General features: G+C 60.4%; 1 protein-coding gene across 2 annotated transcripts; it reads left to right on the top strand.

Annotated features, from left to right (window-relative positions):
• Positions 1-6,084: 6,084 nt before the first annotated feature.
• ADAM11 (ADAM metallopeptidase domain 11) lies at positions 6,085-23,394 on the top strand (the record flags this gene model as incomplete). Of its 2 annotated transcripts, XM_082680079.1 has the most annotated exons (26): positions 6,085-6,151; positions 6,611-6,786; positions 15,168-15,244; positions 15,393-15,459; positions 16,459-16,544; positions 16,626-16,701; positions 17,115-17,181; positions 17,250-17,317; positions 17,661-17,735; positions 17,816-17,887; positions 18,094-18,260; positions 18,796-18,880; positions 18,996-19,086; positions 19,203-19,254; positions 19,763-19,862; positions 19,945-20,016; positions 20,126-20,218; positions 20,591-20,671; positions 21,216-21,266; positions 21,365-21,428; positions 21,631-21,730; positions 21,934-22,053; positions 22,145-22,313; positions 22,403-22,517; positions 22,605-22,695; positions 23,346-23,394. In XM_082680079.1, the coding sequence occupies 26 exons, from the start codon at positions 6,085-6,087 to the stop codon at positions 23,392-23,394; spliced, it is 2,331 nt and encodes a 776-aa protein (XP_082536205.1). The 2 variants fall into 2 exon arrangements, with proteins under 2 accessions (XP_082536205.1, XP_082536206.1); XM_082680080.1 differs by lacking the exons at positions 6,085-6,151; positions 6,611-6,786; positions 15,168-15,244; ... (2 more) ...; positions 16,626-16,701; positions 23,346-23,394 and having other exon boundaries at positions 17,168-17,181; positions 17,250-17,313; positions 22,605-22,699.
• Between the last annotated feature and the right edge of the window lie 1,504 nt (positions 23,395-24,898).

Below are 24,898 nucleotides of genomic sequence, written 5' to 3'. Positions count from 1 at the left end.
GCCATGGCCTGGCTTACCGTCCCTCTGCAGGTACTTGCTCTGCAGAGCCAAGAGGGTTAGTTGTCGGTGTTCACAACCACCACCCCCCCAGCCTCCTTTCCCACAAGCATGTGGCTCTCCTGCTTTCTGAGATGTGTTGTCCCCTCCCCCAGCCCCCCACGCTGGTGCACACAGATCCTCAGGAACATATGAAGCAGAGGAGGGGCTCGGCTGTGCACTTCCAGAGCTCCCTCCCTGGTGCACTTAGTGGGGGCCCGGCACTGACCTCTCCCCTGAGCCCAGGATGTAGCCAGAGCCCCCTCTGGGGACCCCTCTCAGCTCTTCCCTGCCGCCTAGCTCTGGCTGCCCACCCAGAGTTCAGTTCCAGTGTCAGTGGCTCACCTGCCAACTTCTGCAATCACCCTCCTCCCTCTCTCCTTCCCCAAGGACCTCCCCCCATTTCTTTCAGGCAAGCCATTAATCTGGAGACAGAGATGAGTTTGCTATCGATTCTTTGGCCACTTTTTTTTTTTTTTTTTTACATTTTGTACTGTGGTTCCTCTCACCCTTCTCTGCCTCTGTGTGTTTCTCTCTTTAAATGTGGGGCTACCAGAAGGCTGGTGCTATTCTGTATCTCATTTTGGAGGAAGAAAGGGGGGCCTACCTGCAGGTGAGGACCAGAGTTGTTAGTTTGGAAATAGAGCAACTATGTGTGCAACCCTCATAGAGGTCGTGTTTGTCCTTTTTATGCCATCCTGTTAAATTTCACAATTAATCTTGGTTCAGGAGATGTAAAATAAATTTGTTAATAACAAATAGCAAAGATAGGGGGGCTGGAGTATGTGTGTCGGGCCTTGATCTCCCCTCCAGGGACCTGAGCAGTCTGACAGCCCAGCAGATACAGACAGAACAACTGGTAAAAAGGACGGCTGCCTCCTGCAAGTGGGAGAGCATGTGTGGGTGCCACCGCCCTCCTGAGGGCTGCAGGGAGGTGGGGCCGTGCCTGTCCAGTCTGCTCAGGTCACTCACTGGCCCTGCTGCCCACTGAGTGGTCGCCTGCCAAGGGCATGCTCGCCGCCCACTCCCAGAGAAACTCCTTCACCCTAATGAGCGTTCTGCTCCAGGCCCTCTCCCCTTCCCTGGGGCCCAGACAGTAGCTTCCTTCTGAGCTCCCTGATGGGTGCATCCCTTTCCTTTTGTGACACATGGGCATGCCTTGTCCCCCACTGCCTTTCCCATGACTCTGCCACTCTGGGTGGGGAGCTCCCCCGCCCCTTTCTGAGACCTCTGATAGCCTCACATGCTACTCACTCCAAAACCGATGCACCAGGTCCTAATACCCTCATCACCATCTGCCCAGGACCTCACATCCAACTGTATGGAATTCCCCTCCCATTTCAACAATTTCATGTGACCTTGGACATCACATCTCTGCCAGGTCAAGCCCCAAGGTAACATCTCTCCACAGCCATGTCTCTGTTCTGGCCTCCAGGATATAAGTTGAGAGGAACCCAGGACGTCTGAGGTCCGAGCCAGGACAGGTAGGTGCTGCTTGACCTTGATCTTTAAGTGAGGGGGCTTGTTTGAGATGATTTCAAGGGTCCTTCCTCCGATAATAAAATACCATAACCTCCTAGGAATCCCTGCGTCCCTCCTGTCCTGCTGCCACCACAGAGGGACTCTGGTCCGAGCCTGGATCCCCTGCCCACTTCGTCATACGTCTCTCCTGTTTCCTCCGCCAGCCCCAGGGCCCTCCTGTGCACTCTCCCTGCTGGCAGTGCTCCCCTTAACCCACCCTGCCTCCCTGTCCTCTCCGCCCGTGTCCTCACTCTTGGGCCCTGACCTAGAATGACCCTCCAGAACGGCCGGAATGCCCACTCTTCAAGGCACAGCTTCCATATTTTCCACGAACCCTGTAGCTTTCAGGCCACGCATGCCTGAGTTTAAATCCAGATCCTGCCACTTTAGACCTTGGGCAAACTCCTGAAAGTCAGTTTTCTTAATCTGAAAAATGGAAGTAATTGTCATTGCCACATCACCAGGAAGTAAGAATTAAATCTTATGTCAGCGAGGTGCTTGGCACGTTGTAAACACTCAGCAAACTAACTTATTATTACATCCTCCCACCAACACACACACCTGCAAGGCCTACCTTCTAGACATTTCATCAGAGATGAATTTCACTCCTCTCCCACCTCATGATGGCTCTCTGACCCATAGCCCTGTCTCCAGTGTAAATTTGTGGATGAAGCTGCTAAGGGGCTCTGTGAGACACCCCATCCCTGGGCACCCCACTTTCTAACAGCCGGTTCCCCAGAACTCCAGGAGGATCCCTTGCATGGGACAGGAGGGGCAGTGGGGTGGGCGTACTGTTGGCCCCCCAGGGGCACGACTGCATTTGTGCGCTGTGAACCTCTCAAAGGGTGGGTGTCCCCAGGATTCTGGCACCCTAGGTACCTCCAACTCCTCCCTGAGGCGAGGCCTCAGAGCTTCAGAGATTAAAGGAGGGGACCACCCAGACAACCAAGAGGGAGGAGCTGAGGCTTCCCTCGGAAGGGTATTCGGACGAGAACGGTCCTCTCCTGGTGGAAAGGACAGGGCACTGGGTGGGACCTGGGAGGAAGCAGAACGAACTTCTTGTTCCACCCCCCACCCCTCAGTATCATGTCATTAGGCACAGTCTCCCCACATGCTGGGTAGAGAGGACCCCGAGGCCCCCAAGCCATAAAGGAGTCCTTTGGGTCCTGGACAACAGCCAGGAACTGGTTTCCTCCTTGGCACCGTAAGGGCAACATGAACAGTGTGAGCCCAGGGTGAGTGAGCCCTTCTGTCACCAGGCACTGCTCTGAGCACCTGAGGCTCATCCACTCATTTATCTCCCCTGCAACACTGCGGGGAAGACTTTTTATCCCCATTTCACAGATGAGGAAACTGAGGCTCAGAGAGGTTGCGGGACTTGCTCAAGGTCACACAGCGATTAACCAGGATTGGGACCCCAGTGGGTTGCCTGGAGCCCTGAGTCCTACTCTTACTCACCTCACCACCCTGCCCCCTTGCCTGGCGTGGTCTCTGCTGCAGGCCTCGCAGACTAGGCAGGGGGCCTAGACTGCCTCTGTTGGCAGGAATCCCTGCCCACCATGCCGCCCCAGGGCGGAGGCAGCAGACACCCCTCCCTTACCTGCAGCTGCTGCTGGGACTAGGTCTTGGTCCCACATACGCCCAGCTTTGCCCCTGTGCAGGAAAATTTGAGGGGAAAATTGGCTGAAGGGCAGGAAGAATGTACAGGGAAGGAGGCCCCCAGCCTCCTGATGGTAGGGGGGCTCCTGAGAGAGGACTGGGGGTGGGGACCAGAGCCTAACATCTCCCCAGAGGGTGGCCCGAGGATGGCATCAAGACAGCAGTGGCCACCAACCTCTGATTTCTTCTGCGTGGGGAAACAAGTGATGGGCAGAGGGTCCAAAGGAGCCCACCATAGCTGTGGGGTTAGGGTGAGCATTCCCTCAGGGAAACCAACCCCTGTTTGAGGGGGAGACACAGGCCCTGCCCTCAGGGGCCCCCATCTAAGGAGAAAACCATCCTTGCTATCAGGGGCCAAGTAGGATGGGGCGGCAATCCCTACTCTTGTGAAGTCCCAGGCTGAGCAGAAGCTGTCTACAGCCGCCACCCCCGACGGCAGGCAGGAGGTTGCGTGAGGGAATTGAAGCAAGCTTGGGAGTGGCGTGCAGCTTGTAGCAGAGCTGCCACTGAGGACAAGGTGGGGAGGAGGGGACTTGGGTGAGGAGTGGAGTATGGTCAAGGGAAGGTCAAGCTGTCCAGCTGGGTGTGCTCAAAGCTGGGAACCCAGAGAGATAAGGGGCTGTTGGAGGCCAGTGGGCCCTACAGTTGAGCTCCAGGGGAGCTGGGCCAGAAAGCCACGGGAGACGTGTCACTCAGGACCAGCAAGATCTCCCCACCAGGAAGACCAAGGAACCAGGGCCACAGAAGTTGTAGGAATGTGCTTCAGCCTAGGAGGTCCGGGCCACAGACTGGGGTCTCTGTGTGGTCTTGGGCATGTTGCAGGAGGGTATCCAGACTCCCACAGGCCCAAAGCCCTCCATGGTGAAATGAAACCCTGGGAGGCCGTGTAACATGGCGAGGGTAAGGTAGGACAGACTCACCCTGGTAGTGTCTGGGGTGCCAAACAAAGGGGTAGAGGGTGGGATAGATGGACCAGATGGGCCAGTCCCTTCTAGGTCCCAGATAGAAGGCAAAGGTGGGGATAGGGGTGGCCAGGGAGGAGGGGGACCCTGGAATATGGGATGTACCTCTCACCGACCAGCTGTTTGACTTTGGGAGGCTCGTGTAGCCTCTCAGAGCCTTAGTTTCCCCACCTGTAAAATGAGAAACACAGTCTCCCCCTCCTGGATAATTGTGGGCTTCCAGGGAATATCACACAGTAGGTCCTAATTCCTCAGAGCCCCTACACCCTGGAGGAGGTTTCCAAGATGTCTCAAGGGTGAAGGAACAATTGACTCAGACTTGCTGAGCATCTGGGTCTGGAATGGCAGGTGGTTGGAGGGGGGTGGGGGGAGTCACCCTGTTCCCAGCATTGATGTCAGCGCCTCCTGGGAAATCACCTTCTCACCTCTCCTGGGCCTAAAATAGAGCTGGGGGGGGCCTGTCATGAGCCAGAGGCAGCTCCCTCCCTGGCAGAGGCCCTGGGTCCCTGGGGAAGCAGAGGACCCAGCAAGGGGATCCCTGCCTCCATTCCTGCTCCTCAGTGATCTGTGGTCTCCCAGTGTGGGTGTGAGGATGCTCTGGCTTGGGGCACAAAGTCAGGGTGAGGCCTCACCAGCGGGGCTCACGCGTCTTACCACACCCTAACCCATCACTGACTCTTAGGATTCCTAGCAGGGGTCAGAGATCCCAAGCCCCCAGTGTGGGCACCCACTTTGCCCAGGAACCTGGGAGCTGAGCTGAGGGCACAGCTGGGGAGGTAGGTTGGGAGGCCAGATGGTCTATAGACAGGGCAACCTAGTTTGGCGAGAGAGGGGAGGCTGGGGCTGCAGAGGTATCTTCTGCTCCTCAAAGATGTGGGCTGGCAAGGGAGGGACAGAAATTGGACATGCTAACCTCATGTAAATTACCTGGCTAGTTTATATATTTAGGGGAAGGGGAAAGAATTGAGGTGTCCTGTGTGAGGGACTCAGCCCAGTGAGGGGAGGACCCCCCGGTGACAGCAATGCCTGAAGCCCTCCTGGAGGCAAGGGCGTCATTCGCCCAGAGAAGGAGGCTGCTGGATGGAAAGGGGTCTGGCCCAAGCGTCTGAGAGGACCCAGCAGTGCCCTACTCCACTGGGAGAGATCCCAGAGGCACTCACTGAGTTGGGTTGGCCGCAAGAGCCCCTGCCCCTCGCTTCCATCCCTGGGGCCTCAGCCTTCCCAGCTCCAATAGCCTTCAGTGGAGCAGGGCTCTGGGGGCTGGGTCCAGGGAAGCCCTCTCCCGGGTACGAAGCCAGAGGGGTGACCCCAGGCGGGGCAGCCACGCCCCCGCACCTCGATCGCGCGGGTCCCCAGAAGAGCCGTCACCAGATCAGAGCCCGGGGGTACCTCTGTACCCTGCCTCCCTCTCCCTATGAATCGACAGGTCCTCGGAGCTCCCCAAGCAAGTGCAGCCGAGGGGATCGCGAGGTGGAAACCGCGTGCGCCCAGCCCTGCACCTGCCGAGGGGGCCGAGGAGGGGCGGGAAGGCTGGTGCCGGGCGGCGCCTCTTTTGTCCTCCCGTCGCGGCGGCCCCGGCCCGGCCTAGCTGCGGGTGGGGGTGGGGGGCCGCGGGGGGCGGGGGCGGGCCCTCGGCTCACGTGCTCGCCGCTCGGCTCTTAACCCGGCCCGCAGCCCCGCCGGGATGGCCGCGGCCGGAGCGCGCTGAGCCGGGCGTCCTCCCTGCCGCCGTCGCCGCAGCCGCCGGCCCGCGCACCGCTCCCGCCCCTCTCCCGCCCCTCTCCCGACTGCCCGGCGCCCCCGCCCGCGGCTCCCGCAGCCCGCGCCTCCCCGCCCGCCCTTCCTCCCGCCCGCGCCGCGCAGCTCGCCGCCGCAGCCCCCGGACCCGGAGGATTATGAGCGAGCCATGAGGCGGCTGCGGCGCTGGGCGTTCGCGGCGCTGCTGCTGCTGCTGCCGCTGCTCCCCTCGCCCGGTGAGTGACCCCCGCCCGGCCCGGCCTCGGCGCCCCCTCCCTGCCCCCGCCCCGGGTTTTGCGGCGGTTTCTGCTGCAGCCACATTTTCCTGCAGTGCTCGGGGTGACAGCAGGTCCAGAGCGCGGGAGGGCGTGGGGGGGGGAGGGAGGGAGGGTGCGTGCACCCACCTGTCCACATCTGCCCCCCACCGCGGCCAGCCCCCTGCCGCCGGCCGGCGGACTCTGCAGGTCTCTGAGGCTTTGGTGGGGGGGCAGTCGTGACGGTCGGGCTGGAGTGCAGCTCCTGGCCCCCTCCCCATCGGGTTCTTGCCTCGGCAGGGCAGCAGATCCTCCCACCCAGATCCCCCCAGGGTTCCAGGGGCCACATCAGAGTGGGGGATGGGCGTGCCGTACCCACCCCATTCCCGTCTCTTGCCCCATGGTGGGCATCTGTCTGCAGCTATGCCCTTTTCTCCCCAGGTGTGGGGACCCGGGGTCCCGCCGGAGCTCTGCGCTGGAGGGTCTCTCCCCCGTTGGGGGGCCTGGAAGCCCCGGAGGTCACAGAGCCCAGCCGTCTGGTGGGGGAGAGCTCCGGGGGAGAGGTCCGAAAGCAGCAGTTGGACACCAGGGTCCGCCAGGAGCCTCCTGGTGGCCCGGTGAGTGGGGCCGGCAGTGAGGCCAGGGGGCTGGAGCAGGCCTTAGAGCCCAGGGGAGACCACGGGGCAGCCAGGGCTTGGGCGCCTGCCTCCCCAGCAGCCGGCTCCTGCAGCTTCCCCTTCTGTACAATGGGCTACCAAGGGGGTGCTGGAGTCCACTAGTGGGAGCACACACCTGCCCCTCTCCAGGCCCCCTCCCATCAAGGTGGGGATCCCCTGCCCTCCGCGGACCTAGAAGGCCCAGGGCTCAGTCCAGCCTTGGTCAGCTTTCCGCCAGCCCCCTCTCCTGCCAAAGCAAGCCGTCCTACACCAGATGGGGCTTGGGGAGGGCAGTGAGAGGCAGGAAGAAGCAGCTAAGAGGCCAGTCAGGGGTTAGGGCTGCTGGGTGCCCGCCACAGCCACCCTCAGTGGGCTTTTTTGGGGACCAGCTTAGTGCTTGCTTCTGCCTCAGTTTCCCCCTGTGCCCTGATCGAATGGTTGTTCTCCTTTCCGTTCTCGCTGTGGGTGGGCCTTGGGAAAATGTTCAAGGCCCCAAGCTCACTCACAAATGCCCACTCCACTCACCCGCTGTCCCTTTCAGCTGCCAGGCCCCTCCTGCCTCCCTGAGGAAGGTTGGGAATGAAGGAGATTAATTGCAATTAATAATTAATTAATGTCATGTGAATAATAATCACCCAGATGGAATATTCATTCAGCATGCCTAGGCTCTCCAGGAGCTCGAAGCTGAAAGTTAGCCAGGCCAAGGGGTCGGCGAGGGCAGGACGGCAAAGGCCTGGCAGAAATAGGAGGAGGAGAGAGACTCAGAGGAGTACAATCAAGGTCTGGGAAGTTTTGGCAGCTGGGAGTGGTGGGAGGTAAATTGGGCTGGGCAGAGGGAGGAAGCAGGGAAACGGAGGCTAACATTGCGGACATCTGTCAGACTGGCTTCAGGCCCTGCCTAATGTACTTGGTTAAAAGCCCTTAGGGGGGGTGGAGGGGGCTGTGGCGTTGCCGGGGGATGGGGGGGCGGGGGGGGGCGGGGGTACTCGGGGAAATGGAATGGAGCAGGAAGGCGGCATGCATAATAGATGGACCATCACTCAGGGCAGTGTGGAGTGGGGGAGGGGTGGTTAATGGTCCTGAGCCGGCAGGCCTGGTGAAGATGGGGAGGGGTGGGGGGAGGTGGGCTGGGAGGGAGGGGAAGGCGGTGGAGGCTGCCTTTGGGGCCTGCCCAGGCTCCCTGGCAGGTGGTAGATGGGCAGTAGGGATGGTCCCAGGGCCAGGGATAGGGTGTCCTGGCTGGGTTTGGCCCTTGGTCTGACTTTCTTCCTTGGTGGCCCCCTACCTGTGAACCGTGCACCCCAAGCCTGTGTTGGCTGGGGGTTGGCTGCCGTTCCTGGCTGTTGGGAGTCTGACTGGTGTCTTAGGGGATGTCCAGATTGGAGGATGGGGTGGTACCACAGTGGGGTCAGAGGACAGGGATGAGGGAAAGCCGGGGGGCCAGGGAAGGATGAAGAGTGGGTGCTCTTTCAGCTTAGTCCTTCCTGAAGAGAAAGAGTGGGGGCAGGAGCCTGAGGTATGGTGGTACCTGTGATGGTGGGGAGACGGGGATGGGTGCGCTTGGACTGGATGGGTTGAGTATGCAGAGGATGGGGGAGCCTCTCTGGGTGTCTCTCTGCTGGGTGAGTGGGTGGCATGTGTGCATGTGTTACAGTGTGTGAGTGACCAAGTCTGAATAAGCCCAACCGGGTGTCTGGAGGGTAGGAGTGGAGCTTCTGCGGAGCTGTGGGGCAGTGGTCACGGTCGCTTCCAGTGGGGATCTCTCTGGGACTGAGCCTTCCCTGGGACCTCCCTGCAGCCTCCCAATGAGGCTCACTCATTGCCCTGACTTGTCTGTACCCCATTTTCCCCTGGGGTGGAATTCTTACAACTCCGTAAGGCGGGTAACTTTTGTCTGCCCATTTTGCAGATGAGCAAACTGCGGCTCAGAGAGATTAAGTAACTTGCCCAAAGTCAGTGAGATTTTAATCAGTGGGGTGATGTTCTCCAAGAGCAGGGCTCTTCCCACAGTGCCGTTCTGCCTCCAGGCACTCTCTGGGTTTTGGCATGGGGGTGGGGGTGGGGGGGCATTTCCCAACCTCCCTCCCCACCCCAGCCCAGCACAAGGTGGAGGAAGGCCAAGGGAGACAGAAAGACATGTCCAGAATATTCCCACCTGACCGGAAGGAGGCCCCTCTAGCTCCCACTTGGCATTTCTCCCTGGAGCACTTCTGGCCTCAGAACCTCAGGGGCCGATGGTGGAGCCCGTGCAGCATTGAGCCCAGTGTCCCAACAGGAAGCGTCCCACCCTGCTGCTGTGTGGTTTTGTCTGAAGTTCTTGCACCCATTTGGGATCTCAAGCCAAACAAGGTCTTGGGTCAGCAGCAAGATCTCCATCTGCTGTGGGTCATGTGACAAGTTTGGGGGCACGTGCGGGCCGGCAGGGCTGGGATGGTGGGAACCAGGGTGCTCACCTGCTCTGGCCTTGGGCCAGCACCTTTCTGAGCCCGGATCCCTCAAATCAGGATGATGAGAACATTGATCTCAGACCCACCCACTGCCAGGAGGTAGTGATAGGGAAAGACTCCTGGCTTTTGTGAGGGGGGACCAGGGAGAGCGAAGCAGTCCAGGAAGGAGTTCGAAGCTAGAGAAATTACAATTTACTGGGCCCTCAATGGGACAGGCACTGTTCTACCTTTCTATGTTATTAATTTATTTCATCCACATCACAACTCCAGGAGGTGGGGCTATTATTATTCCCATTTCACAGATGGGGAAACAGGCACAGAGAGGTGAAGTAACTACCCCAGGTCACTCAGCACTTAAGCAGCATGGTCAAGCTTGATTTTCAGGGCAGCCCTCTTAGCCAGTGCATGCCGCCGGCCCCTCGCTCAAGGGTACAGCAAAGAAAGGCCCAGGGGACTCTACCCTCCTTGCCACGGCTCTCAACATCTCACTTCTGTCCAGTTTGGAAACAGGCTAGGCCTGAGGCCGAGAGGTCGGGGAGCTTCTGGAAGTGTAGAAATCTGGGATCACAGGGAGCCTGCAGCTGGGTGTGAGGCGGAAGAACAAGCAGGGCCTCAGTGTACAGTTGGGCTGGTTGTTCGCTGCACAAGGGTGCCCGGGCCAGTGGGCTGAATGAATCGGAGGACTCGTGAGGCTGCCTGTGTTCTGAAGCGACCCTTTTTCTAATCCACACGAAGCGGCTGTGCAGGTTGTGCCGCCCCCTGAAAAACCCAGCCTCCTTCGGAACCACGGAGAGGGCAGGATGTGAGTTAGTGAACGGGGGCGTGGAGGGTCCCAGGCCCAGGAGTCAGCTGGCAGAGGGGACCTCAGTCACTGGGTTGAGCTCCTGTGAGAGCTGCCCAGACCAGCATTTGCCACCTGAAAGCCCTTAACCGAGGACGTGTGCTGTGGTGTCTGCGTTTTCTTGCTGAGGAGGAGTGGGGGGCAGTTAGGCAAGGCTCAGTCCTCAGCCCCTTGCAAGATGGCAGTCACGGGCAGGAAGCCACAGGGCCTGTGCCTGGAGCCCTAGTACCTGACCCGGGCCAAGGTCACAGCTCTGACCTGGGATCAGAGGCAGGAGGGGGTTCCTGGGAGGGGGCTGGTGGCTGGAAGGATTTGTGCTGGGCCCAGCTTGCTCCAGGTGGGCCCTGAACGAGCCCTGCCGTGAGGTTGGGCAGAGGGAGAGTTCCTGCAGGAAGCTCAGCTTCCATTCGAAAGGCTGTACCTGTGGCTTTGGCGCGGGACAGCCTCAGTGGGTCCTGGCTCCCCTGCTTCTGACTGAGTGGCCTGGGCAAGCCTTCCGAACCCCACCTTCCCCATCCATGAGATGGGGGTAACAGTAGTCTCTACTTTGCCCAGGCTGCTGTGAGGATTAGAGGAGATGATGGGTGTCAGGTGTCCTGCCTGGGATCCGGCAGGAGCAGATGTTCAACATCTGGCCTCCTGAGTGTCCGGGGCCAGGTGTGGCAGGAGGGCTGGGTGTCAGGAACAGGAGCCAGGGCATTTGGGGTTACCTGTCAGACTCCGTGCAGGGTTGGGGGAGGGGCAACGTGGCAGGAGTCTTAAGTCCTCCCCAGCCAGACTCCAGCCTGTGGGCTTGGCCTCACCAAAGCACCCCTCCTGGCTGCCTGGAGGGACCCAGCTGCCCAGAGTCTGTCCCCAGAGAGACTAATGACCCTGTCAGGAGTCACTCTGTCCTCAAGCATTTAGGTCAAATCCCATTATCGGAAGTTGGTCCAACTGTTCTCACTATCTGGGACTCCCGCTGTCCTGCCGAAAAGTGCAGGCTCGGCGCATCTTGGGGGACCAGGGCTGGGAAGGCGGGGATTTCTCCCAGGTGGGGCTCCTGCCTCTCTGGCTCCTCCCCCTCTGCCACCACCAGCCCACGCGGTTTCTCCAGTGCCTCAAAGCCCTGTTCAGCGGGAACATTTACGCTTCCTTTTTCATTGATTATTATATTACTAATCCTTGTGAGAAAAACACATTTGAAAGGGCTTTCATTTAGTCCTCATGACAGCATCATTTTACCAGTGGGGAAACTGAGGCTCAGAGAGGGTAAGCAGCTCACTCGGGCCTTCTGATGCCTTTCCTTCAACATAAGTGTTGAGCCCCTGGGCAAGGAAAAAGGTGGTGTAGCCCGAACCCCAGGGGACTAAAGGCCGCCCCTGTGAAGAATGGAATCAGTGACCAAAGAAATCGATGTGCCCGAGGTCCCAGGGATAGAGAGGGGCCGAAGCCCCGTCAGGTGGGGTCGGTGGGTGCACGCCCTGTGGTCGCAGACGAGGGTGAGGAGAAGGTCCTGGGAGGAGATGGAAGCTTGGGAGGAGGGATTCAGGGTAACTGTTTGAGGGGTAGCGCCTGGATGTTCAAACTTGCTGAGGTGTTTGGGAACCCGAAAGATATTTAGGCTTCCCCTTCCCGAGACTGTGATTCTGTAGGTCTGGGGTGGAGGCCTGGCATCTGTATTTGTGATTCTGGGACTTCAGTGGGGATTTTGCCTTCTTGCCTCCACACTCATATCTGGTGGGGGGCAAGCAGGTGCCTGGAGAGTGGACCAGCTGGCGACAGGGGAGGGTGAGGTCACCGCAGCCAGGTGGTCACAGCGGCCATGAGAGACAGGAACTCCGGCCCGAGGGTGAGCCTCGACCCAGCTTCTCCCAAGCATGGCCCTGGGCCAGTCACCTCCAAGTGTCCCTCCCTGGCGTTTATAAAATGAGCACCAGACTGCCCGGGCAGGTTGAGATCCAATGAGCCTGAGCACGTGACAGCCAGTGGCCGGGGAGCGAGAGGCAAGCACGGGGCACAGGGTGGAGGCCCGGTCGGCCGGTCACCAGCAGCGCTGAGCTGGGCGCAAAGGAGGGCAGCAGTCGGGGACAGAAGGGGCTCCCGAGGGAGGGACTGAGGGATAGCGAGAGAGGTCAGGGACAGGTCTGGCAGGATGCAGGCCAGGAGCAGTTTGGATTTGACAGAACATGGGCTGAAAGCTCGGCTGGGAGTGTGTGGGTTGGTGGGGGGAGGTTAAGACTCTGGTGCCAGCAGGAACCCCCTACCCGGGCGCCTGGGGTCCAGAGGGCCTGGGGACTGAGGTGGCTTTGCCTGATCTTTCTCTTCCTGCAGACAGGGGGTGTCCCCCCCAGCGCCCCTGCATCGGGCCAGGTTAGGCAAACATGCCCCATTATCTACTTTCCGTCCTCTTCTTCCCGTAGCCTTTGGTGGTTCCCCCAACCCCTCCTGGGCTTGCCTCCCAGTCCCAGCAGCTGCCCTTGCACTGCCCCAGGATCCCACCTGGCCTGAACCCTGTGTCCTGCTGGGAAAGAGGGCCTCCCAGCCCCACAGTTAGGCCTTGCCAGGTAAGGAGAGGGATGAGGCCTCAGCAGGCTGCAGGAAGTGGTGGGGACAAAGGCCACCTGGCGTCTGCTCGCGCATCGGTCCGGGCTTTACCCTGAGTTGGGGTCAGCTTGGTCTGCAGAGAGAGTGGGGAGGCCAGATGGGTTAGCTCGCTGACTTTCTGAGTGGGGGAGATTCTGCAAGCACCAGGGTCGACTCTTCCAGAATCCTCCAGGCCCAGGACAACCTCTGCCACACAAGGCAACCTTGCAGCCTTGCATCTGGGCTCATCTTACCATTTTCAGTGGGAAAATCTGAGGCTCAGAGAGGTTGCTGGATTATCCCTGAGGCTACCAACTTTAGAGAGCGGAATCAAGGCAAGGGGCCTGGACAGGCTGCTCTCCTGGGTGGTCAGCATAGGGGCCGGGATACAGGCTTGTCAGTGGGGGCCAGAAAGAAGAAGCAGGAACAGACCTGAGGGCAAGAGAGGGCAGAGGTGGTCCAGACAGGGGTGGGTAGGGAAGGCAGAGATAGTCCAAGTCCAGGAGGGGAGAGGGAGGGCAGGGATGGTCCAGACAGGGATGGGTGGGGAAGGCAGAGATAGTCCAAGTCCAGGAGGGGAGAGGGAGGGCAGGGGTGGTCCAGACAGGGATGGGTGGGGAAGGCAGAGATAGTCCAAGTCCAGGAGGGGAGAGGGAGGGCAGGGATGGTCCAGACAGGGATAGGTGGGGAAGGCAGAAATAGTCCAAGTCCAGGAGGGGAGAGGGAGGGCAGGGGTGGTCCAGACCAAGGAGTTAGGGTATTGGGGACAGAGCTGGTCGAGGCCCAGGGGCAGGGGGAGGGCAGGGGTTGTCCAGGCCAAGGTGGGGAGAGGGAAGCAGTGACTCCTTGTCTTTGACTTTCTATTTCAAATCTGGTTGACGCTCTAGGGGCTCAGGATGGAGCTTGGAGCCTCGGTCAGCCTGGGGTGGGGTGACTCAGTGTCTTTGGGGCTCAGAGGGCTGCCTACCTCACCCTGACTCCCAGGACCTCTCATGGACACTGGGCCGTTTCCATCTTACCTTACCGTTGAGGGGAGAAGGCCCTAGAAGCTGGTTCCCTAGGCTTGAATCCCAGCTCTACCACTTCTTAGCCTTACGACCATGGGCATGTTAGTTAGCCTCTCTGTGCCTCAGTTTCCCCATATGTTAGATGAGGATAACATTAGTATCTATCCCACTGGGTTGTAGTGAAGATCAAATACGATGATACTTGTAAAGTGTTTAGAACAGTGCCTGGCGCACAAGCGCTCATGAAGATTAGGAATCTGGGTGGCTGATCAGGAAGCCGACTACACCAGGCTATGGAGTTTTGTGACATCGGGGCTCCCCTCCATCTTGTAACCTGCTCCCCCCGAAGGAAAGGCAGCCAACAAACTTCCTCACATCTGTACAGCCCAGTGGTGGGCCCCTCATCTGGGGATCTGGATTTCAGTCTCCTTAAACGGACGGGGATGAACAGAAGGCTCCAGCCCCCCTCAGGCCCTTCCTGTGCTTTGAGATCTTTTGTAAGACCTGAGGCTTGGGCTGGGGACGTGGGACCCGAGAGGCTGACTTCTCCTCAGCCCAGACTCTCCTGCCCCTTCTTCTCTTGGGGTCGCTTTCCCTCCAGGCACACTAGCGTCAGGTCTGGAATCCGTACCTGCTACAGTAGCTGGGCACCCAGGCCTGGGAGGGCAGCCATCTTGCTCAGGCCTGGTACGTTGCCATGACAACCTGGAGCCTCCCAGCCCCACTGCAAAGGCCCCTCTGAAAAATTTATCAGGAAAACTTCCGTGTTTAAAAATTAACCATGGGATTGAAATATCAAAGATGAGCTGCTTTGGGCGAGGCAGAGGGCAATGGACTTGGGGGTAGAGGAGCCACGTTCTTTCCCCGACAGGATGGCATTTGCCCATCATCCCAGCTTCCAGGGGCCCTGCGATCATTTCTAACCCATTCCACCCCTGTCTGCAGTGTACGAGGCCTCCTCCATAAGTTGAGGCTAGGGCCAAGGTAGGGGGACAGGAAGGGAGGGGCCTGCTTCAGCAGGGCCCTGGGGTCACACTGCACCCCATCTCCTGTTTGCCTTTTTCCCGTGATACTTCTCGGGGCCTCCCTTTAGTTCACCTGTGGGTGAGCGTGGCCCTGCCAGCAGCAGGGAGGGCCTGGCGTGAGGCAGTGGGCAGGCTGAGCTGCCCCTGCCCATCCCTACCGTAGACTGGCCCCAGGGCCATACCAGAGAGGGTGGGCTGGCACCCAGAGAGCCAGGAGGCCTGTGCCCCGGGATGCGTGCTCCTGCCCCTCCCCCCAGGAAAGGAACAGGGTCTTGGAGGAAGATGAGCTTGGAGGAAAGCATCTTCCCCCTAGATCAATGGTACCCACAGCTACTGGGCCTGGGTCATCCCCTCCCCAGGGCTACTCCCCTTACTGGGGTTTCGCCAGTCCCCCCAGTTCCCACCTTCAGGCCTCCCCAGGTTGACTCCCCTTCTGCCTTCCCCCACTTTCTCCCAGCCTGTCCACCTGGCCCAGGTGAGTTTCGTCATCCCAGCCTTCAACTCAAACTTCACTCTGGACCTGGAGCTGAACCAGTGAGTGTGGCCTTGAGTCTGGGGGAAGGGCAGCAGGCGGGCAGGCTGGCTGGGGCAGGGCACCTGGATCTGAGCTGTGGTGGGACCCAAAGAGGACCTAGCCCCACTGTGACCCGCTCCTTCCTCCTGCCCACTCTGTCTGTTCCAGTCACCTTCTCTCTTCGCAATATGTGGAGCGCCACTTCAGCCGGGAGGGGCCCACCCAGCACAGCACCGTGAGTGCCTTTGGAAGGGGATGGGGAGGTGGTATGAAGGGACAGGTGGCCGGTGGAGATGGGGTCTGGGGTATATTCTACACTCGGGTTGGGCCTGGCCCCTCCAGGATTGGAGTCGGGGTGGCCTGTCGAATGGCATGGAGTCCTCAGCTCCCCTCGCCCAGCTCCAGAGGGCTGACCCCCAGCCAGCCTGTCTGCCAGCATGGAGACATTCCAGGACCCCCACTGCTCCATGCCCAGAATCTTCTGGCAGGGGGCGGTTGGGGCGACGCCCCTCTTGCTCAGCACCAAGGCCCTGGGAATTCCGGGCTGCCTGGGACCCCAGGGTCCCAGCCCTGAAGGCCCAGGGGTGCAAGCAAAGATGAATGGGTGTCTATAGATAGCCTCGGCCCTCCCCCTCCAGACTGGTCAGTAATCGGAGCACCAGTAATTCTGCAGGAAGCAGAGGGGAGGGGGTGCTCGTCCCCTCTGACCTGTGAGCCTGGCCAGGAGGACACACGCTGCTCATGTTTCCTCAGCCACAGACCATGCGTCCAGGGGTGGCCCACAGAGGCTGTGGCGTCTGTGAACACACCGTGTGTGAAATGGTGTGTGTGTGTTGGGGGTGAGTCCATAGCTTTCATCTGATTAAGTGAGCGGATCCGTGGTAAGTGCTTAGAATGGTGCCTGGCACCCAGTAGGTGCTATATGAACGTCAGCTATTCTTCTCAGATGAGTCTGTGATCCCTGTACCAGCCCCAACTCATGGTTAAGAGCCACTGATGTGCCCCGAAGTCCTCACGTTGTAGGTGAGGTAAAGCAGGCCCAGAGAGGGCTAGGAACTTGCCCAAGGTGAAACAGCACATTAGGAGCATAGCCAGAGCAGAGCCGGGCTCCAGATCCCCAGGTGTATCCAGGGACCGCAGCCCTGCACACGGGGCAGCTTCAGCGGCCCTCACCCGTCCTCCTGCCTTCATGCGGGGAAGGGAGCATGTCCACTCACGCTCTCTGCTCCCCCAGGGGGCTGGAGACCACTGCTACTACCAGGGGAGGCTCCGAGGGAACCCGAACTCCTTTGCTGCCCTCTCCACCTGCCAGGGGCTGCAGTGAGTATGGGGAGGGGCTGGGCGGCCAGGATGAGCCTCCAGCCCTGGGGTCGGTGGGGAGCTGCGTCTCTCTCGCTGCAGCGGGGTCTTCTCTGACGGGAACTTCACCTACATCATGGAGCCCCACGAGGTGGCCAGGCCTCAGGAAACCCTCCAGGTGAGCCCCTCCCTGGCCCCTCTGACAGCCCTGCTGCGCTCGTCCCAATGGCTGTCACCTCTGTGGCTACTGCTGCCTCCTCATCCTCCTGCCTTGGTAACCTCAGCCTCACTGCCCTCCCCCGTGCCCCCAGCTCTGGTTCCCTCCCCCGTGCCCCCAGCTCCAATGTCCCCTCTGTCCCCCAAGTGACCTCCCATCGGGCTCCAGTGTCCTTTGCCCCTGTCTCTCAGGGTGCCCCCAGGTCTTGACCCCGGAATCTGAGCATCTGGGAGATCAGATCCGACATGGGAGCTCTGGCCAGTTCTGGGTCACCCTGGGGTGGGGTGGGGGGAAGGGCTGGAGATGTTCCCCCGCAACTGGGCTCAGAGCAGATCTGGTCGGCCTCCCCAAGAACTAATTTCCCCTCATTGCAGGGACCCCTTCCCCACCTCATTTACCGGACCCCTCTCCTCCCAGCCCCCCTCGGATGCAGGGAACCAGGTAAGGGAGGGAAAATGGGGCTAGGGAGGGGGTCGACTGTGCCCCCCTCACCGGCACCCTCCCCCCAGGCTGCCTGTTTGCTGCCCCTGCCCATTCTGCTTCTCCGAACCGACCAAGGCTGAGAAGGAAAAGGCAGGTATGGGGGCCCGCACAGACCTCCTGCTGCAGAGGCCTCAGGCTGTGGCCGGGAGCAGGAGGTCACCCCCATCCATAGCCGGGGCAAAGGAGGGCTCAGACTGATGTGGCTGGAAGCCAGGGAACCACCTCTGGCAGGAAGCGCCCACCCTAGGCCCTACCACTAGTGTCTAGGCAAACCGAGGCTGCCTGCCCTGGTACCAAGGCTGGATGGGACCCGCACAAGTGGGGAACCGACACTGTCTCTGGCTGGAGTCCAGCCCCTCCTTGAGTCTGTCTGTGGCTTGGCCACGATGCCAGGCATGGAGGGGACTGATTCCAAGTGCCCACCTCCCCCCCGCCAGGTCCGCAGGGGCCACCCTACAGTGCACAGTGAGACCAAGTATGTGGAGCTGATTGTGATCAACGACCACCAGCTGGTACAGTCCCAGGCTGGGAGTAACTTTGGGAGGAGGGGCTGGAAGCAGACTGGCCCTCCGCCCACTCTCTTCTCTCCCAGTTTGAGCAGATGCGACAGTCGGTGGTCCTCACCAGCAACTTTGCCAAGTCCGTGGTGAACCTGGCAGATGTGGTGAGCAGCCCTCCCTTCCCTTCCCTCTCCTCCCACCCCCCACGCCACCGCAGGCATCCTCAGGGTGAGCTCTCAAGGGCACCGTCAGCCTCTGACCCCCACTTCCTGGAGGGACAGATTGAGACCTTCCTCCAGCCCTGTTCCCCCACACCCACTCCCACCCTCCAGCCCCAGCCCCCTCCTCATCTTCTCCCTTCCTGGCCCAGATGTACAAGGAACAGCTGAATACCCGCATCGTGCTGGTTGCCATGGAAACGTGGGCAGATGGGGACAAGATCCAGGTGCAGGATGACCTCCTGGAGACCCTGGCCCGGCTCATGGTCTACCGGCGGGAGGGCCTGCCTGAGCCCAGTGATGCCACCCACCTCTTCTCGTGAGTCCCTCACCCCATGAACCCTGCCAGCCTCTGCTGGTGGCTGTGGTGCACAGGGTTACTGAACATGGCTCTGGGCCAGGCACGCTTGCAGGGTGTGGGGACTGGGCTCCCCTTGTACCTACTCCCAGCCATTTGCAGCAGTGGCTGGGCATCTTCCCCTGCATCTTAGGCTCAGGCCCCTTTTCCCTACCACCCGTGGTCTTCCTCTGCCCATACCTCCCCTTCGTCCCCTCTTCCCCTTTCAAATGGTCCCAGCATCCCTTCCTCAGGGCATCCCTTCCAATGCCCTAGTAGGGAAAAAAATCTGATAAAAGGTCCTTGCAGTTAGAGATGATCTATTAGGAATCCCTCATTTGGCTTAAGGGCAAATGAATCCAAAGAAGGGAAGGGAATTGCCTGAGGTCACACAGACTGACATGAAGGGCAGAACTCACCGCCTCATGGGGGGGGGCTCACCTGTCTCCCCATCAGAGCCCAGGGGAGCCACCATGGGGAAGGCAGTGGGTTCTCCTGACAAGCCTCTCCCTTCCAGGGGCAGAACTTTCCAGAGCACCAGCAGTGGCGCTGCCTACGTGGGGGGCATCTGCTCGCTGTCCAGGGGTGGGGGTGTGAACGAGGTGAGCAGTGGGGGGGGCGTGGCCAGGTGGGAAGGAGAGGGGCTGCGAAGGGCATGAGCCCTGTGCCTTTGGGAGGGATGTAGACATCTTTGTGCTCCATCTTCCTCACCCCAAGTATGACAACATGGGGGCCATGGCGGTGACCTTGGCCCAGACGCTGGGGCAGAACCTGGGCATGATGTGGAATAAACACCGGAGCTCGGCAGGTATCAGTGAAGACCCTCACACCCCGCCCAGACCCACACTCTAGAGATGAAGAAGGTGCCCACGGGAGGGGGGCAGTTCTTCACCCTCCCTTATATTCACCTGGCTTACCTCTCAGGGGACTGCAAATGTCCGGACAACTGGCTGGGTTGCATCATGGAGGACACTGGGTGAGTTCTTGGGGACAAAACGGGGGAGGATCTTGGGCAAAGGGAGTCCTAGAGCGAGCACTGGGTGACATTCTGGACCCGGTGGCCTCAAGAGACCCAGCTCTCTCTCGGGACCACTCAGAATTCCAGGAAGCACAGCTGTCTGTGGACACTGCATAGGGAGACGCACATTCCCCAGCCGGACGCCCGAATTGTTCAGGCTTGTAGTGCGCACTGTCGCCACTGGGCACCGCCAAAGCCTCATTTGGAGGCACCTTCCCTCCTTGGCGCACAAACCTCCGACTCCCGGAGTCCTGAGGTTTCGGGGAGAAGCCAGGAGCGGCGTCCCCTGCCCACTCCCGCTTGATGGGCAGGCGGGAGGATTCTCATGCAGTGTCCAGGCACATAGATCTTCAGCCTCCTCGAGATGGTGACCGAGTCCGCCGGTGCACCCCATCCCAGTCTTGAGAAAGGACGAGACAGTGGGCTGGCGGGGACTTAGCGGCACGGCCCCCTCATCCCTACCCAGGTTCTACCTACCCCGCAAGTTCTCGCGCTGTAGCATCGACGAGTATAACCAGTTTCTGCAGGAGGGCGGCGGGAGCTGCCTCTTCAACAAGCCCCTCAAGGTACCAGCCCCAGGGCTGGGAACGTGGGAGCGGGGCTCGGGCAGGGTCCCGGCCAGACTCCCGACACCTCTTCCCCGTCCAGCTCCTGGACCCGCCTGAGTGCGGGAACGGCTTCGTGGAGGCGGGGGAGGAGTGCGACTGCGGCTCGGTGCAGGTGCGAGACTAGTGCTGGTGCCAGGTGGGGGGCGGGGAACGCAGGGGTGAGTGCGAGGGAGGGTCTGGGTGGGGAGGGTCAGGGCTCGCCCTTTCCCTGCGTCCCTCAGGAGTGCAGCCGCGCAGGCGGGAACTGTTGCAAGAAATGCACCCTGACTCACGACGCCATGTGCAGCGACGGGCTCTGCTGTCGCCGCTGCAAGGTGAGGGGGACCAGCCGCTGGGACGGGAAGGAGCGGGGACCGGGAGGGACTGGGCTGCGGACGTCCAGATAGGGGGCGGGACTTAAGGAGGAGGAGCCGCTGGAGGCAAATCTGTAGGGGCGGGGCTTGACGCGAAGAAAGCGCCAATGGGGAGGGAGGAGCTGGGCGTGCGGCCCTCTCCGTTCTGTTGAAGGCGGAGCTACGGGGAGTGGGGCGGAGCACCTGTTGAGAAGTAGCGGGGTGGGCGGAGCCGTGAACGGATCTGGGGGCGGTGCTGAGTGGGCAGGGAGCGGGCGGGGGCCGGGCCGAGGAGGCGGGAAGACGAGGGGTCGGTGGTTCTTGCTTGAGCCCCGCAATGCATCCCTTCCCTAGTACGAGCCGCGGGGTGTGTCCTGTCGAGAGGCCGTGAACGAATGCGACATCGCGGAGACCTGCACCGGGGACTCGAGCCAGGTCCGTCCGTCCCGGCCGCCCTGCGGAGTCCCGAGCGAGGCAACCACTATCCCTATCCGTTTAGCTCTGCTGGGTGACTGTTCTGCGCGCCCCTCCTCTCCGCTGCTGTAGTCGCCGCCGCTGATCAGCCTCCGTTTCTCATCTGAGAAAGGAGTTCTTCATGCCTTCTGGCTTTGTTCCTCCAATCGTTAAACCAGTATTTATAGTCTAGCTGGTGTTCCCAGTGCCTGGCGCAGTGCCTGGTGTCTACTAGGGATCACAGTGGATAATAATACTATTTAACCTCTAAGTCCTTATTACATACCAGGCATTCAGTGCTCCCAGCCCTGTGAAGGAGGTGCAGGAAACTGAGGGAGACTGGAGAAACTATGGGACCTGCCAATCCATGTGGTCTGAGTTCCCTCCTCTTGTCCTTGACCTGGAGGAGCCCTGGGACCTGAGCCCCCACCTGGTGGGCCTTTGGCACCCCTTTATTCTTCCCTGGCGCCGACCTCAGCTCCCAGTCCTGGGTCAGCTCTACTCAGTCCAGCCCCTTTCTCCGCAGTGTCCCCCCAACCTGCACAAGCTGGATGGTTACTACTGTGATCACGAACAGGTATGATGGGGTGGAGCTTCCACCCCCTGTGGGTCTCTGGCTCAGTGCAGTCTCTTGTCCTCAGTGTCTGTGTCCCTTGTCTCCTGTCTGTCCCTCAGGGCCGCTGCTACGGAGGTCGCTGCAAAACCCGGGACCGGCAGTGCCAGGCCCTTTGGGGCCATGGTGAGTCTTTGGCTGGAGATGGGAGAGGGGAACGTGGAATACCTGGAATGGAGAGGCTGGGGACAGGCTCTGGCTGAAATGCCTTCTGCCAGATGTGCGGCTCCCCAGGATCTCAGGGACCCAGCTGGACTTGGGGTCAGGCCTGAGGCCCCAGGTGGGTTCTGGAGTGGGTGGGGTGATGCCTGGCGTCATCTCCCTACAGCGGCTGCTGATCGCTTCTGTTACGAGAAGCTGAACGTGGAGGGGACAGAACGTGGGAACTGTGGGCGCAAGGGGTCAGGCTGGGTCCAGTGCAATAAACAGTGAGTAGTCAAAGCTCCTGGTTGGGCTTCCCCAGTTTTGGGGCTGGGGCTCTGGGGCTGGGCAGGGTTTTTTCAGAGATGGGGCGGGCTATGAGTCCCAGCGGGAGACTATGTGAAAAATCAGGGGGAGAGGGCAGATACAAAGTCAGTTGTTGGGTCTGAGGTCAGACTTGGGGCCCACTGTCTCCACACTACCCCAACAGGGATGTGCTCTGTGGCTTCCTCCTCTGTGTCAACATTTCTGGAGCTCCTCGGCTGGGGGACTTAGGGGGAGACATCAGCAGCGTCACTTTCTACCACCAGGGCAAGGAGCTGGACTGCAGGTGTGGGCTGGGACCATGGCTGGGGAAGGGGAGGTTGCAGCCGTGATGGGGTCGGGGGCAAGGGCAGAGGTCGGCTGTGCTGTTTCCCCAGGGGTGGCCACGTGCAGCTGGCCGATGGTTCAGACCTGAGCTACGTAGAGGACGGCACAGCCTGCGGGCCCAACATGCTGTGCCTGGACCATCGCTGCCTGCCAGCCTCTGCCTTCAACTTCAGCACCTGCCCTGGCAGCGGGGAGCACCGGATCTGCTCCCACCACGGGGTGGGTGCCTGGAGGTCAGGGATCAGGGGAAGGGCTTACAAGTGGGGACAGGGCCCTGCTCACCTCTACCGGCCCCACCCCACCTCTAGGTCTGCAGCAATGAAGGGAAATGCATCTGTCAGCCAGACTGGACGGGCAAGGACTGCAGTATCCACAACCCCCTGCCCACGTCTCTGCCCACAGGGGAGACGGAGAGATATAAGGGTGAGGCTGGAGCTGGCCAGGGTGGGGCTCCATCTTTCCTGTCCTCCATGACTGTCCCTGCCAACTGAGCCCTGCCCTCCTCCCTAGGTCCCAGCGGCACCAACATCATCATCGGCTCCATCGCCGGGGCTGTCCTGGTTGCAGCCATCGTCCTGGGCGGCACGGGCTGGGGATTTAAGTAAGACACACACATGGCCCCTGCACCCCCTGGCATCCTCTGGGGTTATCAGAACCCCAGGCTGTTGGAATTGAGGGGGCCTCCCTGAGCGGTTAACCAAACCGGAGCTCGCCTGTCACAATCCAAGCCAGCCCACAGCGTCTTGTCTTAACATTTAAAATAATTGGTTGCTCACATTTAAAAAACCAGGAGATTTTACATTAAGAATCCTGATTTCCAGCTTCTCTTGAAATGTGAGAAGATGGGGGCGCCTTGTGCTTCAGTGCATCCCAGCCTGGCCACAGTGGAGCTGAGCAGGGAGCTGCCCGAGTCCTCAGTCCCCAGGCCCCACCCAGCCTACGGTGCTCTGTGGGCACCCGTGTCTGGGGCCCTCGAGCTGGTCTAACCCCTGAGTGTACAGAGGAGGACCTGAGGCTCAGGGTCATGCGGTGAGTTAGTTGCAGTCAGGACTCAAACCCAGGACCCAAGTTCAGTAGGTATTCCTGGTAGCGCTCCCTGGGCCTGTCATTAGCATCTAGGTCCTGGGGCCCCTGGCCCATCTCTGGGGCAAAGGGTCTCCCGGGAGCCAGAAGGCCCCTCCCTGGGAGAAGGACAAGGTCACAGACGGCTCCTTTTCCTTTCTCTGCCTGTCCTCTCCTTGGCTCCTGAAGAAACATCCGCCGAGGAAGGTATGACCCGACCCAGCAGGGGGCAGTGTGACGCCGGCCACGCCATCCCTCCCGCTGTCCCTGTCTCCTCCATCTCATTCGTCACCTCGCATTCTGTGGATGGGGAGCTGGGGCTGGTTCCTCCACCCTTGCTGTCACTGCTGTCACTACAGGGGTGGGAGAACCCCACTCCAGGAAGTGTCCTCGACTTGCCCCTTGCCCCTTCCTCCAGTCCACCCACCCCCTCAGGCCTTGGTCGTTTAACTCCTGCCCTTCCTACGGCCAGACCACCTCTGGCCCCGTGGACCCTGGAGCTGTGCCCCCGCCCACACAGGCCCTAACCCCTGGGAAGGGAGCCTACCTCTGCGTCCCATCTGTTTTGTCTTTCATGTCACCGCTGTCTGACCTCCCGCCAGATCCCCTCCCTGACCAGCCTGTGACTTGCTGTCTCCAGGGCCCAGCACTGACCTTCCAGGGCCCAGCTCGAGGGCTCTCCTGGGCCCTGCCTTATATCCTCCCCTGATGCCCCCTCTCCATTCCAGGTCTGGAGGAGCCTAAGTGCCCTCCCCCTCCCTCCGAGCCTGGCGTCCACCATCTCGGCCCTGAACCAGGAGTCTGCCCCCGCCCAGCCACGGAGGGAGGCATCAAGCAAATGTCTTCCGGGCTCAGCCCTTCAACCCCCGGCCCTACAAGGGCTTGGGGCCGGGTTGTGGCCCCGCCCTCACACCACCAGGGTGGACCAGGCCTGCAAGGCATTTCCCCCATGGCCCCCACCCCACCTCATGCAGCTTTGGCCTTGCACACCAACTCTCCCTGTGTGAATGTACCTTCCATCATCACAGACTGCCACAGCTCAAGTTGGGTGGGGGGAGGACTAGAGGGGTGCCCCAGTGGGGCAGGCAGCTACCAGTGGGCATGGCCTGGGATGGCCCCTCCTCAAAACCTGGCAGCTGGGACCAGGCAGGGTTTAAGCTCTCTGGGACCTAGTGGGAGAGGGCTGACATCTACATTCTTTTTTTTTTTTTTTTTTTTACTGAATCTCAACTGATGAATGTAACTTTGGGGGTGCTGGGCCAGGGCAGTTGTGGGGATATTTCGACATTTGCAGGAAGGACTGGAGGAGCTGAGGTCTGACCATCCCCACCGTCCCTCCCCTGGGATGGTCACACCTGGAATCCTCTCACTGAACACAGACGTCCCCAAGCCAGGCAGGGGCCTGGCATCCCTGCTTGCCCCCTCCGCCCAGCCCTGCTGAGCTTGGAGAGAAGTACGAGTGCTGATTCAAACCAAAGCTGCCTGTTCCGTGCCCAAGGCCTAGGTTATGGGTGCGGCAACCACATGTCCCAGATTGTCTTCAATTCCAAAACAACCGTCCTGCTGTCCCTGCCAGGACACATGTATTGGGGGGACGGTCCTAGAAAATACAGTCCCTAAAATAACACGGCACCTTCCCCCTTTCAAGAAGGGTGATTCTGACTCAGGGTTTAGGTGCCCCCTGGCGTGGCCTGGAGGTTCCCGGCTGGGCCATCTTCCCAGGGAGCACTCTCCCAAGGACG

The sequence above is a fragment of the Grampus griseus genome (genome assembly GCF_964374135.1).
Source record: "Grampus griseus genome assembly, chromosome: 20".
NCBI classification, from domain to species: Eukaryota; Metazoa; Chordata; class Mammalia; order Artiodactyla; family Delphinidae; genus Grampus; species Grampus griseus.
The sequence above is the reverse complement of the archived record's forward strand: the minus strand, read 5'-3'. Positions and strand labels throughout refer to the sequence as shown.